The 14,399-nt window shown below is 48.2% G+C and overlaps 1 protein-coding gene across 5 annotated transcripts in view; it reads right to left on the bottom strand.

The window, feature by feature from the left end:
* The window catches only part of PRPSAP1 (phosphoribosyl pyrophosphate synthetase associated protein 1), a 29,031-nt gene that overhangs the window by 3,142 nt on the left and 11,490 nt on the right, over window positions 1-14,399 (bottom strand). For all 5 annotated transcript variants that reach the window (XM_064467529.1, XM_064467530.1, XM_064467532.1 and 2 more), the window contains 6 exons: window positions 10,007-10,179; window positions 9,497-9,612; window positions 8,510-8,565; window positions 7,811-7,956; window positions 1,506-1,576; window positions 668-814 (listed from right to left, as the gene is read on the bottom strand). In XM_064467529.1, coding sequence (XP_064323599.1) covers window positions 668-814; window positions 1,506-1,576; window positions 7,811-7,956; window positions 8,510-8,565; window positions 9,497-9,612; window positions 10,007-10,179 — 709 coding nt within the window. The remainder of the gene's footprint in view (window positions 1-667; window positions 815-1,505; window positions 1,577-7,810; window positions 7,957-8,509; window positions 8,566-9,496; window positions 9,613-10,006; window positions 10,180-14,399) is intronic.

The raw sequence follows: 14,399 nt of genomic DNA, 5'->3' as shown, positions 1-14,399 counted from the left end.
AGAAAGAAAAGACCATTAGCCGTGCTGCTGATAGGCTCACTCCCCTCAACAGCTGCCCTCGATTAACTCCACGAGTGGCACGTGCCTGCTGTTTCACGGTTCAGGGGGAGAAATCCTTCTATGTTAGAAAAAAGAAAAAAAAGATTCAAATAAATGGTCTCCCCTAGGTGCCAGTCAATCTGTTGAGGGGACTGGCGTGACCAGCCCCCTACAACAGCCACCTCCACACAGGCTGACGGGTCCATTTAGATCACAGGGTCTGACAAGTTTGTTACTAAGGGTGAGGTTTGAAATCTTATCCTCTTCATGTACCCAACAGCCCATCATCAGCTGGGGGAGAGGGACAGGTAGGTCTGTACAGTGAGAAAGCAGTCACAAGCACCCAGCTGTGGTAAGGGAAGTGACCGGGCACAGATGACTAATATCTATGCACTGGGGGAAAACATACACAGAGAAGCAGAACTGAGCTGAACAAGTATTAATCACATGCTTTTTTTTTTTTTTCCTGCAGTGAAGAACCAGCTAACTGAAAGCACCTGATGAAACCACTCATTTCAGAGATGAGCTATGTGGCAGGGGAAGAACATCAGTTTGTGGGTTTTCATGCCTTAGGTCAACCCAGCCACCAGAGCCAGCCCTTCCTCCGCAGTCCAGGAAGCGGACGCACCTCATCGATGGAGGATTCCTCTATGAGACGGGGGGCATCTGCTGACAGGAGCCCATGAGTAGCCATCACAAAAATCTTGTAGGCTCCCCGCTCCTTCAGGATCTCTGCAGCAGCTACAAAGCTTTCCACATCATCGATGATGTCGTCCTGAGAAGAAACAGAAATAACATAAAAACCAGAAGTTTACCACGTCTATAGGGCAGGATTGGATCTGCAAGGTACTGCAGCTTTGGCCATGCACACAGCCAAAAAAAATAATCCCTGGCTACTTCAGCTGCTGTCGAGATGCAAAGGACAGCCACGTGCACGACGTACACCTGTGAATGCCATTTCCCTAATTCACCGACCCTTTTGCTAGCACGCAGAACAAATATTGTGTCTTGGAAACAAATCAGTCCCTGCACGTGCACAGACACAAACCGAGCTTATCTTCAGCAAGGTTTTTTTTTCCCATGGTGATAGTAGCTGCATGCTGATGACTTACACTGCAGCGTGGCACAGCAAGCACGAGAAGCTCAGCAAGATTTGTTTGTTTGTTTGGGGTGCTTTTAAACGCTTCAGGAGATCTCTCTGCATGTCCTATATTTATAGAGTATTCGTAGACATCTGACATTTGCAGACATTCAAGGGAGCAAGGAGATTTCAGAGCTCCAAGTGCAAGGTTTTCAACAGAAAGCTGAAATCACCAAAGCCACCAGCAAAACTGCAGAGAACAGTGGAACCGCTCACGTTCCCACCCCTACACCAGCAGTCCCTCCTGCCCTCTGGGATTAAGCAGCTCAAGAAAAGATGCTGGGAGAAAGCCACCCCCCGCCCCGCCTCTCCATCACACTCATACCACAATGATGGCAATTCTTCCTCCAACATCTCCAACCACAGTTATTGGCGGTTTCTCCTTGGCCATCATCACTAAAGAAGCAATAAAAAAAAAAAGCCCAGGTCAGTTAGCCTTGAGTCAAACCACAACAGCTCCACCACACAAGAGGCCCAGCCCCTAACTACGCCTTATACTGGTGCACAGACACAAACATGTGCTTTGCATTATCCAGACACCCACCTCAGTGGGTAACCACTCATTTAACCATGATTTTCCTCCTTAGATGAATAGCACTGCTGCATAAAGATTAAACTCTCAGTTTCTGTGGGGACCTCGTATTGACCTCGGAGACAGCAACCAAATCCAAATATCTAAGAGACCCCTGTGCAAGGAGAGCAACAAAGCAGCACCTGTTCTCGGGAGATGTTAGTGACTTCCTTTGTGCTCCAGAACAGGACTTGAACAAAGGGGTACCTCATGATGGGGAACAAGACATGGGCTTCTCCAAGCAACACCTCTCGAAGGGCATACGCTTTACAAGGTGCAATTTTTCACCTGCTGGACTCACTAATTCATCTGAGGGATTTGAGACTCGCACTGCAGCTTGCTTGCTTCCTCTCAAATCACCAAACACAAGGTTCTTTCAGAGGACGTAAGGACCTTAATAATACCTGCTCAGGCAAAGAAAGCTTAAGGAAGTTTGCAGAAGCAGACTTGCCGGGTTTTCTTTTGTTGTTAAGTGGATTAATGGAAAGAGCAGGACGAAATCCAGTTCAAACTCAGTTCTACAACCTCAGGACAATCAGAAGCAAAAGGATACATTGGTGGTCTGTGCTACCTGACACACGGTGAAGAGACATACCGGGAAATACGGTTCCACTCGCTCCTGACTCTACTCTGGCACCGACACGGTTCATGCAAAAACTATACATGTAATGGGCTTTATCCTTTATCCTGACAAGCTTCCAGCAGCAGTATAGAAAACAGAGACGAACTAGGATGCACTGAGAGTGCCCAGATGTAACACAGTCTTCAGACTTGCACCAAACAGCAGTCAGCCTCTGAAACTGGCCAGGCACCTGCTGTCCCCAAGCCAAGCCTCTCACTTGCCCGAGGGTGCCGGATTATACAGTGAATGCAGTACAAAAGCTCCCAGCACGGAGCGGAGCGGTGGTGGGCACGCACGTGTCATTAGGGGATAATCTGGGCTGACCTAACCACTGAAGCAAAGAGGAACGTCCGGCATCTTGTAACACCTACCTGGCCCACCCGCACACCCCCCGCCCCGATTTTATGCTATGGGGAGTGCAGCAAAGTGTCCTAGTGAGGCACTTCGTACCCCTCCTCTTCAGAAGCTCAGGTCTTGCCAGGATTCTGGCCACGGAGGCTTGTCAAGTGCCGAGGCATTTCGGACACCCTAGATAGCAAGATTTTTTCTCCTTTAAGATAACCTACTTCAATAAAACACTCGAGCAGCATGAGAACACAAGTCATCGCCCATCAGAAAGCATGTATGAATATTGATTTCTTCCCTCCTGGGTCAAAAAAGTCCTACACGAAACTCCCCGTCCTGCACAGCAGGCTGATCCAGTGCTATTCCCACAACTCATCAGTGCCTGGGAATGCTTAGAGTGCAAGCACAGCCGGGTGAGTGAGTCAGACTGAGGGATGTGATGAAAGCAATTATAGGGACCACAGCTCCAAAGATTCGTGCAAAGAGCTGCTCTTCATACACACGACCCACTCCACGGACTGGTTTTCCGTAAGCCTACCAAAAGGGTATGAAAGGTGTCCGATAGTTCTGTTTTGACCAAAGTTACATTACTTGTTGCTAGGTTTGGCAGTTAAAGTCACAGCTACCTCGGGCTTCAGAGTTAATTGCTCTTTGGAGCCCAGATTCCCCAGCCTCCCTTGCACTGTTGTTTCTGAGTCTCCTATCAAATGTAAAGTCACGTCTAAATCCTAAAGGGAAAATACTCTTACGAGAAGGAAGTGTACTTGTAATGAACTAGGATTAAGCGTCACAAGAGATAAGCAGACCATAAATTTCAATTACAGGCCCTACCTATCTGCTTAGTTATTAGCTTATTATCTCGTTTGGACAGTAACAGAACTTCTGGTGGGAGCTGTGGAATACCAGAAGGATTGCACCTGGCTGCCATCCCGTCCTTGGTGTGCATTCTCAGGTGAGTACCATTGCTGTTTACCACAGCCAGGCTAGGGCAAACTCTTCCCTGAGCAAATGGCGAACAGGCCCAGGAAGCTGAAATTCAGCACTATTTTACTCACAAACGCATGAAGTTTTAGCAAATCAGTATCCTCCTATTCCATAAAGGAAGCAGACACATTCCTTGCTATGCTTAAAGGCTAACACACAGCTAGCAGCATTAGCAGTGCTTCACATCTCTCTGTTTTTAAATGCTATATTTCAATTTTGCTCTATTTTTAAAATATGGTAGGCAACATGTCGACCTACCCGGATCCTAAAGAGATGCTCTCCCTTTTTCTTGTTCAATTTTCTCTGCAAAGAAAAGAAAAAAAATTGCAAGCCAAAGATCTGCCCACAACCATGTCAAATCTCAAGAGAACTGCTCCAATGCGATGAGCGCTTACGCAAGGGTTACTGCGGCCAGTTTCTTTTTCTTCAAAATCTTTGGACACATCAAGATGTGCGAGTCAAAATTGCTACGAGAAGGTGGCTCGAAAAATGGTTCCAATAAAAAAAGAACATTTTCCTCCCAGACAAAACCTCTATTTGTACGTAGACAAAAGAGGGCAACAGAAGTAAGCCACAGCTGTAGTTCTGCGTGGTGAAACCCCTTGGGTTATGCATGAGTTCAGGTTAAAAGAGTTGCTGTTTTTCTTTCTGGGGAGTCAGAAAAGATGTTTGCGGTACCTGTAGCTTCTGGGGTGGGGGGGAAGTATAAAGAAAAGAGGGGAAAAAAACCCAAACCAACCACCATTTTTACAAAACAAGAATATAAAAGAACACTGAGGGGTGGTGGGGAAATAAGTTCATTAGCCCAATGCTCTACCCTGTGCTCCCATGCTGATGGGAGTAATACATGCCAAAGTCCCACGCGTTAAAGGCAAGATTATCACTGGCCCGAACCAACAGCATTCCCAGGTGCATAAACCTGTTGCTTTAATTAAGCGGTCAAAAATGGGCTAAGAAACGCTAAACAAATTCTGTTTGGAGCTGACAGCATGCATTAAAGTGCTAATCACCAAGAAATATAACGCTGCATTTACAACAGAGTCTGTGAGCAAAAGGCTGCTCAAGAACAAACTGTTTTGTGAAGAGACCGACCTGCAAGGACAGATAACAGCCCCGTGCCCAGCCTAAACACAGGAGAGAGATGGGGGTAGGGAAGTAGGAACAGACCTACAGTCAGTCCAGCTTTCCACCCAAATTTTCTTCCTTCACGGCAGTGTGCTGGGCTCTGGGTTTGAAGCAGGCCATTAGCTATTTGTATAAAGTACTGAATTTCAAAGCCACTGAAATGATTTAACAGATGGTGCTCCACTCCTTTTCCCAAGGACGAGGAAACACGCAAAGAGTCCGCATGCGTTTGTTAAAGCACAGCCCCAAGCCAGCTGCAAGCTTTGAGACACAAAGAGCACACAATCAAAGAGAATAACCTCGGAGTGACATCCTGTCTCAGAGGCTCCGATTTCTGGGTTCTGAGTGACGGGAGCTGTTGCTGCCGCTTCAGCACAGCGCTTTAAGAAGTGCAACTGGAAGCACCTTTGGCATTTTTGTGTTACGGCTCCGTACGACACCAAATCAGAGCACGGCATCAGGCTACACTCTCAGGACAATAAATAAGCTATTACACTGCATAACACTTAGTAATTAAAGGCACACGATCTCCGCTAGAATAGGGAGAAAAGGTACGTGCCAGGGCACAGGAGCCCAGCCAATTCACTAGGAAGCCCATAAAGAATGGCATAAAGCATAAGCCATCGCTGCAGGGCTCCAGGGCTGCTCCCAGACACGGGTTTCGCCTCTCTTCTGGCTGTAACACGACTGCTGGGGAGCCTGAACTGCAGAGTCTAGAGAGGGAGGATAGGATGCTCCCCACTGATCCGGCTGCAGCCCAGAGCAGGACGCTCCACGGTTACGCTGAGCCACCCTCCAGGGGTACGCCCGCCCGCCAACTGCCCAGACCCAGGGGACTGGTTCTGTTCTGACAACCAGAGGTTTTTCTGGCCAGCTTTGGTGTAAGGAAGCCTCGACGGCTCTGGGCGAGTAGCACGTGTCCTGCCTTTCACAAACAACACAGGGACATAGCTGAACCCTGCTTCCCTCTGCCATCAGACCTTATACCACCGGCATTGCTGGTGACGGTGCCCACGGCAGGAAGGGCTGATCAAGGGTTGTTTGACGTGCCACTTGAGGTGGGAAGATGCTTTTCAAATGACTGAATCGGACAAGAAAGGAGGTGTAGCAGAGAGGGCAAGTACAGACACTCACAGCATTGCCACCCTAACCATAGCTGCATTTTCACCCCTGTCTGGCAGAGCGCGGTTCCTTGGCCGAGGCCGCGACACAAGCAGGACGCACTAGAAGCTTAGAGACTGTTCTAGACAGGTATTACCTCAGTATTCTGCACCTCCAGTAACGGAGCCCAGCTCGCTCAAAACCAGGTATCTATCAGATTAGAAAACCTTAGAGAAAAACAACTTCCTACTGAGCGTTTTGGACAAGGTTGCCCCATAATCCACACCACATCTTGCCGGCAGACAGCTACCAAGCCACAGCTCGTCTGTTTTACATTTGTGCCTTAGGCATATGCAGGAATGTAGCGACATTAGTCAAGAGCTCAGTTTCTGCAGGAGATAAAACAAGGAAGTGGTGACACGTACAGCAAAATAGTTTGTGTTTGGATAGCTGAGGAGTGAAAGCAATTTTCCACTGGAATCATAACTGAACTGGACAAAGGCACATTTCTCTATGAGCCACCATTTCCAGGTCTCTCCAGCAGCACAAGCTCCCACAGTTGAGCTTCCTTAAAGCTACGTGGTTGGAAATAAAAATACAGTCACATCAATGCCCCAGCAGCAGACAAATGACAGCTAGTGATATTTAGGAGGACAGCATCCTCTTCAGAGTAGGAGGGGAAGGAAAAGGCTAAGAGTAACCACACAAATTCCTGTTTTGTTGCAAGGGCATGAAAAAAAAAAACCCCTTGTCAGAAGGGGGATGATCAAGATGAGGTCCCAAACTTCACTGCCAAACCCCACCTGTCCCCCAAGGCCCAAGAGGAGTTTCACCAGCAACATAAGCATTGTTTGACTGATTGTGTTACAGTGAGCAACGACTGGGGTAATGGAAAATGCCTGAAGTCCTACTTGCCTCCCCTTCACGACCTGCCCACAAACTGGTTGGGTGTTCTCCCTAAACTTCAAAAGAAGAGAGGAGACGCTTATCAGTAGCTCTAGCCACTGCTGGTATAATTAAGTTTGGCTGCATGATGGATAGATAGCTCCTCACCACACACAGCAGCACGCATCCTTTCCCACGGGCGCTTCTCAGCCACATTCACTGCACTCCATTTCTGTCCTACCACCTACCATCTACCTAGAAAGCTAAAATCCTCCCAGGAGGGAGCTGGGCTTTGATTGTACTGTTGTTACTTGACTGCTGCTGTTGCAGGAATACAAGCAATCTTAAGAGGATGGCATTTCCTAGAACACAGGTTTCCTCCTTTTTCCTTTGCTCTGTGCGCCCAAATCAGCATCTTATCGATCGATGGCAAGAGCACAGGAAGCGGCTCAGCAATTCTCCCGGAGAACCTACTCACCCTAGCCCCACAAACCTCAGAACCTTGTCAAAACAGACACTGGAACACGATCACCTGGCTGCCAAGATGAAGAAAACTTCCAGCAGTAACAATGGCTGCAGCAGGAGGGGAAGCCGAAGGCCAGCCCTCCCCCCCGCGCTGGGGACAGCAGCCTGTCCCAGGGGCTGTTCCCCTGTCAGTTACACTTTTGCATTTCTCTTCTGTTTCATCAGCTCAATGAGTTCTGTTGCTGAGCGCCGTAAAAGCCCCACCTTTAACAGGGGTTTGTCAGTCTGACACTGTTGAGTGGGCACAGCCAAGGAGAACAATACTGATGCTCTGCACAGCCAGAAAGAGCCAAATAAAAACCTTTCCCTGTACCTTCTCTTACAACTCACTGATACCAACCTTTCCATGAGAAAAATCCCACTGGTCCAACTGCCATTAGGCTGGTTATACCTACACAGCTAAACCAACAGCCACTTCCCACCAAACTTTTCTCTTTTTTGCCCAAAGGTAAGCAGAGAAGCTTAATCTTACACGGCAGCTCCAGACCAGGATGCACAGTTGCATTTTTGACCATGGGAGGGGAGTGACGTCCATCATCCATGTCCTGCTCTGTACACTGAGCCTCTCCATGGATCACTGCCAGTCCCAGCCGTAGTCTCTCAGCGTAAGACTGAGCCCTGCAGGACAACCACAGCATGTCAGGAAGATGTTGGCCTGATGCAGCTTCGCAGCCCAGTGCAGCAGGGCCCTCCCAGACCCAACACGGCAGGCAAAGGCTGCACCCTCTGTGGCTGTTCCCCAGCAAGAAGCTTCACTGGAAGTGACTTTTCATTCTTCCTTAATATCCCACAGCCCACTCTACCCCTTGGCTCCACCACAGGGGTCTCCTCGCGCTCCTCCATATGCTAAATGCTTTCTGAGACGGTCAGGCACTGCTGAAACTCATGCAGCAGGTCTGATCCTGGCCCAGGGGAACCACCCAGCTCTGCAGCAGCAGAGATCTCCAGAGTTTATCCCAACAGGGTTGGGACTGCAGAATTCAGCTGCCTATCCACACCATGGCAGGCGTCTGTTTCCAGCCACAAAGGACTTCAGGACCAGACCGCTGATCCATTTGTGACTCTCCCATATTTGTCCCAGTATATTTCCCATATTTTTTCCTTGTGTATTTCCCATTAGCCCACATCTTTTCCAAGTTATTTCTAGCCAGCTAGCAAAGCATCCATTTACCTTTTAGCTGCATCAGGAGATTTGGCTACAATAACTGCATTTCTGTAATCCGGAATCTGGATGTGATAAAAAGTTATTTAAGTAAAGACTTTCTTGCTAGCGAGTAACTCATTTGATACGTGGCTGAATAACCGTGTCCACTCCCCCCCCAGACCCAGATCTTCATTCTGTGGCAAGAAACTAGAGGCAATCACACTCGTTTTCAACAGCAGTATTTGTGTATTCTGCCCCAAATGCAACACAAATACATTTAGTACAGGCGATGCTGCAGGTCCTACTCTGCAGCGCTGAGCACAGCCGGCCAAGCCACAGGGCACCACATGCAGCGTGGGGAGGAAGGGGAAGGTGCGGTGATGGGCCCTGGGGGCCAGAGGTATCAAACCCCAGCTCCCACCAGCACGGTCACCGTGCTTAACCTACCCTACGTGGGCCGGCTGCGGCTAATTCTGTCCGCAGGGGAAGGTCTGAACCCAGGGCCCGCTCTCCCCGTATGGGGAAGCCCTGCTCTCACCGGATGGGCATAAATCATCATCTTCTGCACATGGAAAATAAAACCTCCGTGCCCTGCTCCCAGTCCCGCTGCGCTCAGCATTCCTACACTCAGCCCAAGACAAAGTCTATCAATAATTCAGAGCAGTCAGACATCCACCAGAGAACAAAGGGCGAAGGGAGACAGTTTAACGGGATTTAAAAGGTGATTAGAGGCAGGAGCATAAATAGCATCTCTCAAATGGCACTGACTCTACAGAGAGCAAACTCATCTTCTGCTTATGGTCAAGAGTTCAATTTCTATCCAGGTACAATCATAAAATATAACATTTCCCACTTTCCTAATAAACATGCTATAGGTACCCCCCTAGAGATTTCATTAAGAGAAGACTGAGCTAGCCTGACAACACAACCTCTGCACAGGCGGAGGCCCAGTGCTGCTATCACATTAAGACAAGTTAAGACAAGTTGATATATATAGAACTAGAGTAACCTCACTTCTTCCTGTATATACTGAAGCAAGAAAGGGGATGCTCTCAGGTTGTCTACTGGGAAGCTGAAGAAGCCTTGAATTTCCTTTTGATGAAGGTCCATAGTGATAATGTGTGTTAAACCTAAGGAAAAAAAACCAAAACAATTCATTGGGACGACCTCCCATATGGCTGGAGATCCTTGAATATCTCCATTTTCCAGACTGTCTTAGCTGTTACTCAGACTATTATGCCATGTGATAAAATAAACATAAACAGGTTAATGTAAAAGAGTGAGAAACAGGCATGCGATAAGCCACAGCACTAGGCTGACGCTGTATTTCGGTACGACACTTCCAGGCCACTTCCCAAGTGCAAGTTACAAAGAGATAAAATCTAGATGAAGAAAATGAATACCCGCAAGGTGGCTCAAGGGCTCGGCAGCACGTCCCCACATCGAACGGGAGAAGAACGGAAGGACAGACAGATGCACTGCAGCGTCCAAGCCTGCCATGCTGCTGCTCCCTGTGACACTCACCTGCCTTGGCGAGCATCGAGGCCAGCAGCTTGCAGACTATAGAGCCCCTCTTCCTCATTTTGCTCTGTTTGCTGTAGGGGAAGTAAGGGATGACCCCAATGATGTTCCTGGCACAGGAAGTCTTCAGTGCATACGCCATTATCAGCAGCTCCATCACAGCGGTATTCACATCTCTAGATTTGAAAACCAGTCCAAGTATTAGTAGGTGTTTTCCCAGTGTAACTCCTTTTCCTTTTATACCCATACCTCTCCTCACCAGACTTTCAAGCAAATAGTGGTACATCTTACGCTAATGGATGCGGGACCCAGACTGTAATTGCAGAGCTCCTTCCATCATGCCACAGCACATGACGATCAACTCTTATATGCGCAGGACGTGGCTCAAGTACTCAAGAGCTGTGGACTAGAATTTGATTTTTTTTCTTCTAACATGAGGCGTATGACGATTTCCCTCCATCATCACAACAGAAAAAAAGGCCTTTTTTCACTTATGTTGGAACAAATGTCACTTCTTAGAGTGTATTTTGAAATAAAATAGTCTTTTAAAGCAGCAGCACACACGCAGCCAACACAACTTCATCCACACTAGATTTATTAGGGTATTTTTATTTTTAACAATGTAAGGCAGGTTATTTTTCCTGCCTTAAGAAATACTGCGTTTTGGAGCAGTACAAAGTCCAGAGCATCACTTTGGTGGAGGTCAGCATCTCCACGGTATCTAGCTTATCTAGAGATGGAAGGAACAGCAGCACAGTAAATGCTAAATGACTGTTGCTTGAAAGAAAAAAAACCACAAAAACCAACCGAGGCAGAACATTATCTGTAGACCACAGCAAGGAATACACATAAACCTCATTTTCAGTTAGTTTCTCCATGATGACTGGTGTGGCCCAGCAGGAGTGCGTTGATCTGCATTTTCATTCATTTGGGGAAGGGGAAAAAAACCCAAGGCCCTTTAGTTCCATAAAACCAACACCAAGAGACACTGTCTGCATCGTCACAAACTGACTCGAGACCACCTGGGAACTGAAGAACATGCGCTTCAGAGAAGACAGAGGGACAGGCGATCCTCCTACAATGCAGACACCTTTGCTTGGGGGTTTTCAGCATGGACAGCCTCAAGTGACACACCACATCCCCAGACCGGTCCCCAGGAGGGCAGCGCTGGCGGTAGCTCAGCCGTGGAGCCCATGGTGACAGAGCAGGGGCTGACAGAGCCATCTTTCCACACAGCAGCAGAGGAATAAACAGCACAGAGCAGCTTAAAGCTCCGCAGAGCTTTTTTGCGCATCACCGAGGCACTGCTCGAGGACCCGTTTGCCTCCTGACCACCGGCGACGGCTTCCACAAGAGCTCGGAGATACCGTGTTCCGACCCCCCGTCCGTGTGACCCGTGACAAACCTCTAACCATTTCCATTTCTCCATCTCTCCCCCTTCCTTTGGAAATTAACCTCCGTTCGTGCCTCTCCATTTGCGAGCGCTCTGGGTCTCTGTTCTCCCGCTGGCCCCGCCAGCCCTCGCGCACAATGCGTTTACACACAAGAAAGCTTTGTCAGCTCTGAAGCACCCAGCCAAGAATTACATAAAACATAGCCCCCTGCCACGTAGGGCAACAAGCAAACAAAGAACTGTTTCTTCCCTTTGGTGTTTTAGCTGTGCCAGTGGGGTCGCGAGAGGAGAAAAAGATGCTACTATCAGTGTTGTATAAAGGGAAGTGGCCAAGTTTAAGCCTATTTAAGGTTCATCCCAGAAATTCAATATATTCCCTCATTATTTTTCAAATTACTTTTTTAAAAAAAATATATATCTTCCCATGGAAAACAAACAGAGAACAAGACTGCTCCTGGGAGAAGGGGTTACCACTGATTTCAGAAGGTGCCAGCGGTCCTGGTGCTGCTGTGGGACATGGGTAGCCATATCGATGGAGACATTACTGGAGGAGGAGCACCTCTCAGTATTCCAGCAGGACCCCATTCCGGGCTCTGGGAAGCTCCAGCAGACCAGCCAGCACAGGCATTAGGCAGAGGTGGAAGCATCTGTCCCTCCAGGAGGGCCCAGGTGGGTGGGCTGGGGGCTCACCGAGGCAAGGAGCACCCTCCTGGATGCTTCGCGCTGAGCCAGCCGTCACACCGATCCACTCCTCCAGAAGGGGCACCGACATGAACCAAGGGCCCGGCTCGGGGTGGGGATCAACTGGGGGGAATAACATCTGCACTGGAACCCCCACCACAGCATCTCCGAAACAGTTGCCCAGGAGAGCATCCCAGTCTCCCTGCTGCCCTCCCCACCGCCTGCCTTGACGCCGTGTTCACAGTTACTGCTGGAAAGCCCGAGCCAAGGCCGCACACAGGGACCGTCAGCTCATTACCAGGACATTTAGAGCCAGCTCAGCTCTCCCCCACACCCTACTTACCACCCCTCTCCAGCAGCCTGGAGCCTCCCTCGCTGCTCCCCGTCCCTGCCTGAGCCACCCCTGTTCTCGGGGCTGAGCAAATGGCGCACGTGAAGCTGCCAGTCGACTTTGCAACGACCAGCACCAACTCTCAGCACTAGAAGACTCCTTTTGCTTTTAGTGTATCACTAAATCACCACGTCCTTCATTTTCTACAGTCTAAACATGAGCTATTTGGCTTCCCTCATACAAATGCTAGCCCACACACCAACAGTCCTGGACGATACCTGTCTTTGTAATGTTTTTAGTTCTGCTATATGCTTTTTGGACAGGGAGCTTGTATCAAATATTCAGGTCTTGCCAGTCTTTCTCTGTGCACTTAAGATGCAGACTGTGAATTCACACTGCAGCATAACAAAGTAGTTTCCCTCCCTACCTTTCCTACTAAGTCCTAGTATTTTATTTGTTTTTCAAACTGCTATTGAGTGCAGAAGTCCTACTCTCAGATTATTCAACAGAGATGCTGTTTTTACTCCTGAAAAGCTCCCTGAAACCTGCTGCAAAAGTGAGATGCCCTTGAACCTGTCCTCTCAAGCAATGCAGCAAGGCACAGCTGCAGCTTAAAATAAAAGATGACTTGGCTGCACAATGGTGGCCCCTCACCTGGAGGGCCTTGAACATTCTGGCTAAAAAGGATGCATTTCTTGGCTCACAACATTGAATTCAGTTTATGGAAAAACAAGGGGATCAACAAGTTAAAAGCAGGGGAGGTTCTTCCATCCCAAAACTATTGCTGTCCCTAATGCTTTGAGCTGTCTCTCTCTGAACACCTTATCAGTTTGTTTTATGTTTACAGAGCTCTGGGTTACAAGTTATTTCAGAGAACTCTCTCGCGAGGGACAACAATGGCACTATTCACCCAAAACATAACCCTGCACCAGTGGAATTTCATCTTGCAAAGATTTAGTTGCTCCCTGAGGGAGGAAACACTTGGAGCATCTCTCTGCAGAGAGATGAGCTCTAGGAAAATGTCTCAGCCTGGAAGAGGAACTCCAGAAGTAAGCAAGCTGATCTTGTACTCCTACTGATTTCTGTAACAACAGGCCAAGCATTACAAAGAGAAATGAACTTGAAATCTAACTGGGCTCTATTTTTTTGGCAAGCAAGGAAAAATTCTGTTTGAAGGGTATTCTGCTACCTGCTTGAGCTCTGATGCTTAGTAGTTCTTGTGATCTCCAAAATTTGAGCAGAATTTGGTAGCTTTTTTCCAAGTTATCAGAGCAGGAATAGCCTTGTTTTGCTAATTACGCAAAGGCATCCTATCCATACCTCATCTCTGAAAACAGCACCTCCCCTGCTCATAGGTTGTCATTTTGCAGTTACCATTCGTATGTAGGCTTCCTTCCCACCACCCCAGTGCGATCTCGCGACACCCTTCCTCAGCCAGCGAGCAGCAAGGTTCCTGGGGTTAGCAGCTGGTTTTCTAGTCTAGGCCCCTGGTTACTCACAGCACTTCTTTTTCCTCTTACTCGAAGGCTAGAACAGCCCAAAATAAAAACGAAAACAGGCTCGCTTAAGAGACCCAACACCATTAAGAACTCTAGAACACAGGAGGGAATCCTCAGGCTTCCACCTGAGTTCAGTTTCGCATCACTACACTGAAAGGTGAAGAGTAATCCAGCCGGTAACGGAAACAATAGCTGCTGTTTGTTTCTGGCTCTGCTGCTTGGTAATTGGAAGGCAGAGGAAATTACACATCCTGAAATAGAAATGCCAGTCAGAAATCACCAAGCAACTGAGCCTGCAAGGACACCAACACACAGACCAGGGATGTTTCACTTGAAGCCATCAGTCATACTTGTTCTTGCCTCAAGTGACACACTTAAGCTATTTGATGGGAAGCTTCTCAGTTCGCTGTGGCACAAGCGATCCTCTGGGAATTTTAACAGCTTAACGCTATGTGGTGTCTTAAATGTAAGGCAAAGCAGTGACAACACTGG

The sequence above is a fragment of the Phalacrocorax carbo genome, chromosome 16 (genome assembly GCF_963921805.1).
Source record: "Phalacrocorax carbo chromosome 16, bPhaCar2.1, whole genome shotgun sequence".
Classification (NCBI taxonomy): domain Eukaryota; kingdom Metazoa; phylum Chordata; class Aves; order Suliformes; family Phalacrocoracidae; genus Phalacrocorax; species Phalacrocorax carbo.
This window is presented reverse-complemented; position numbering and strand designations above follow the sequence as displayed.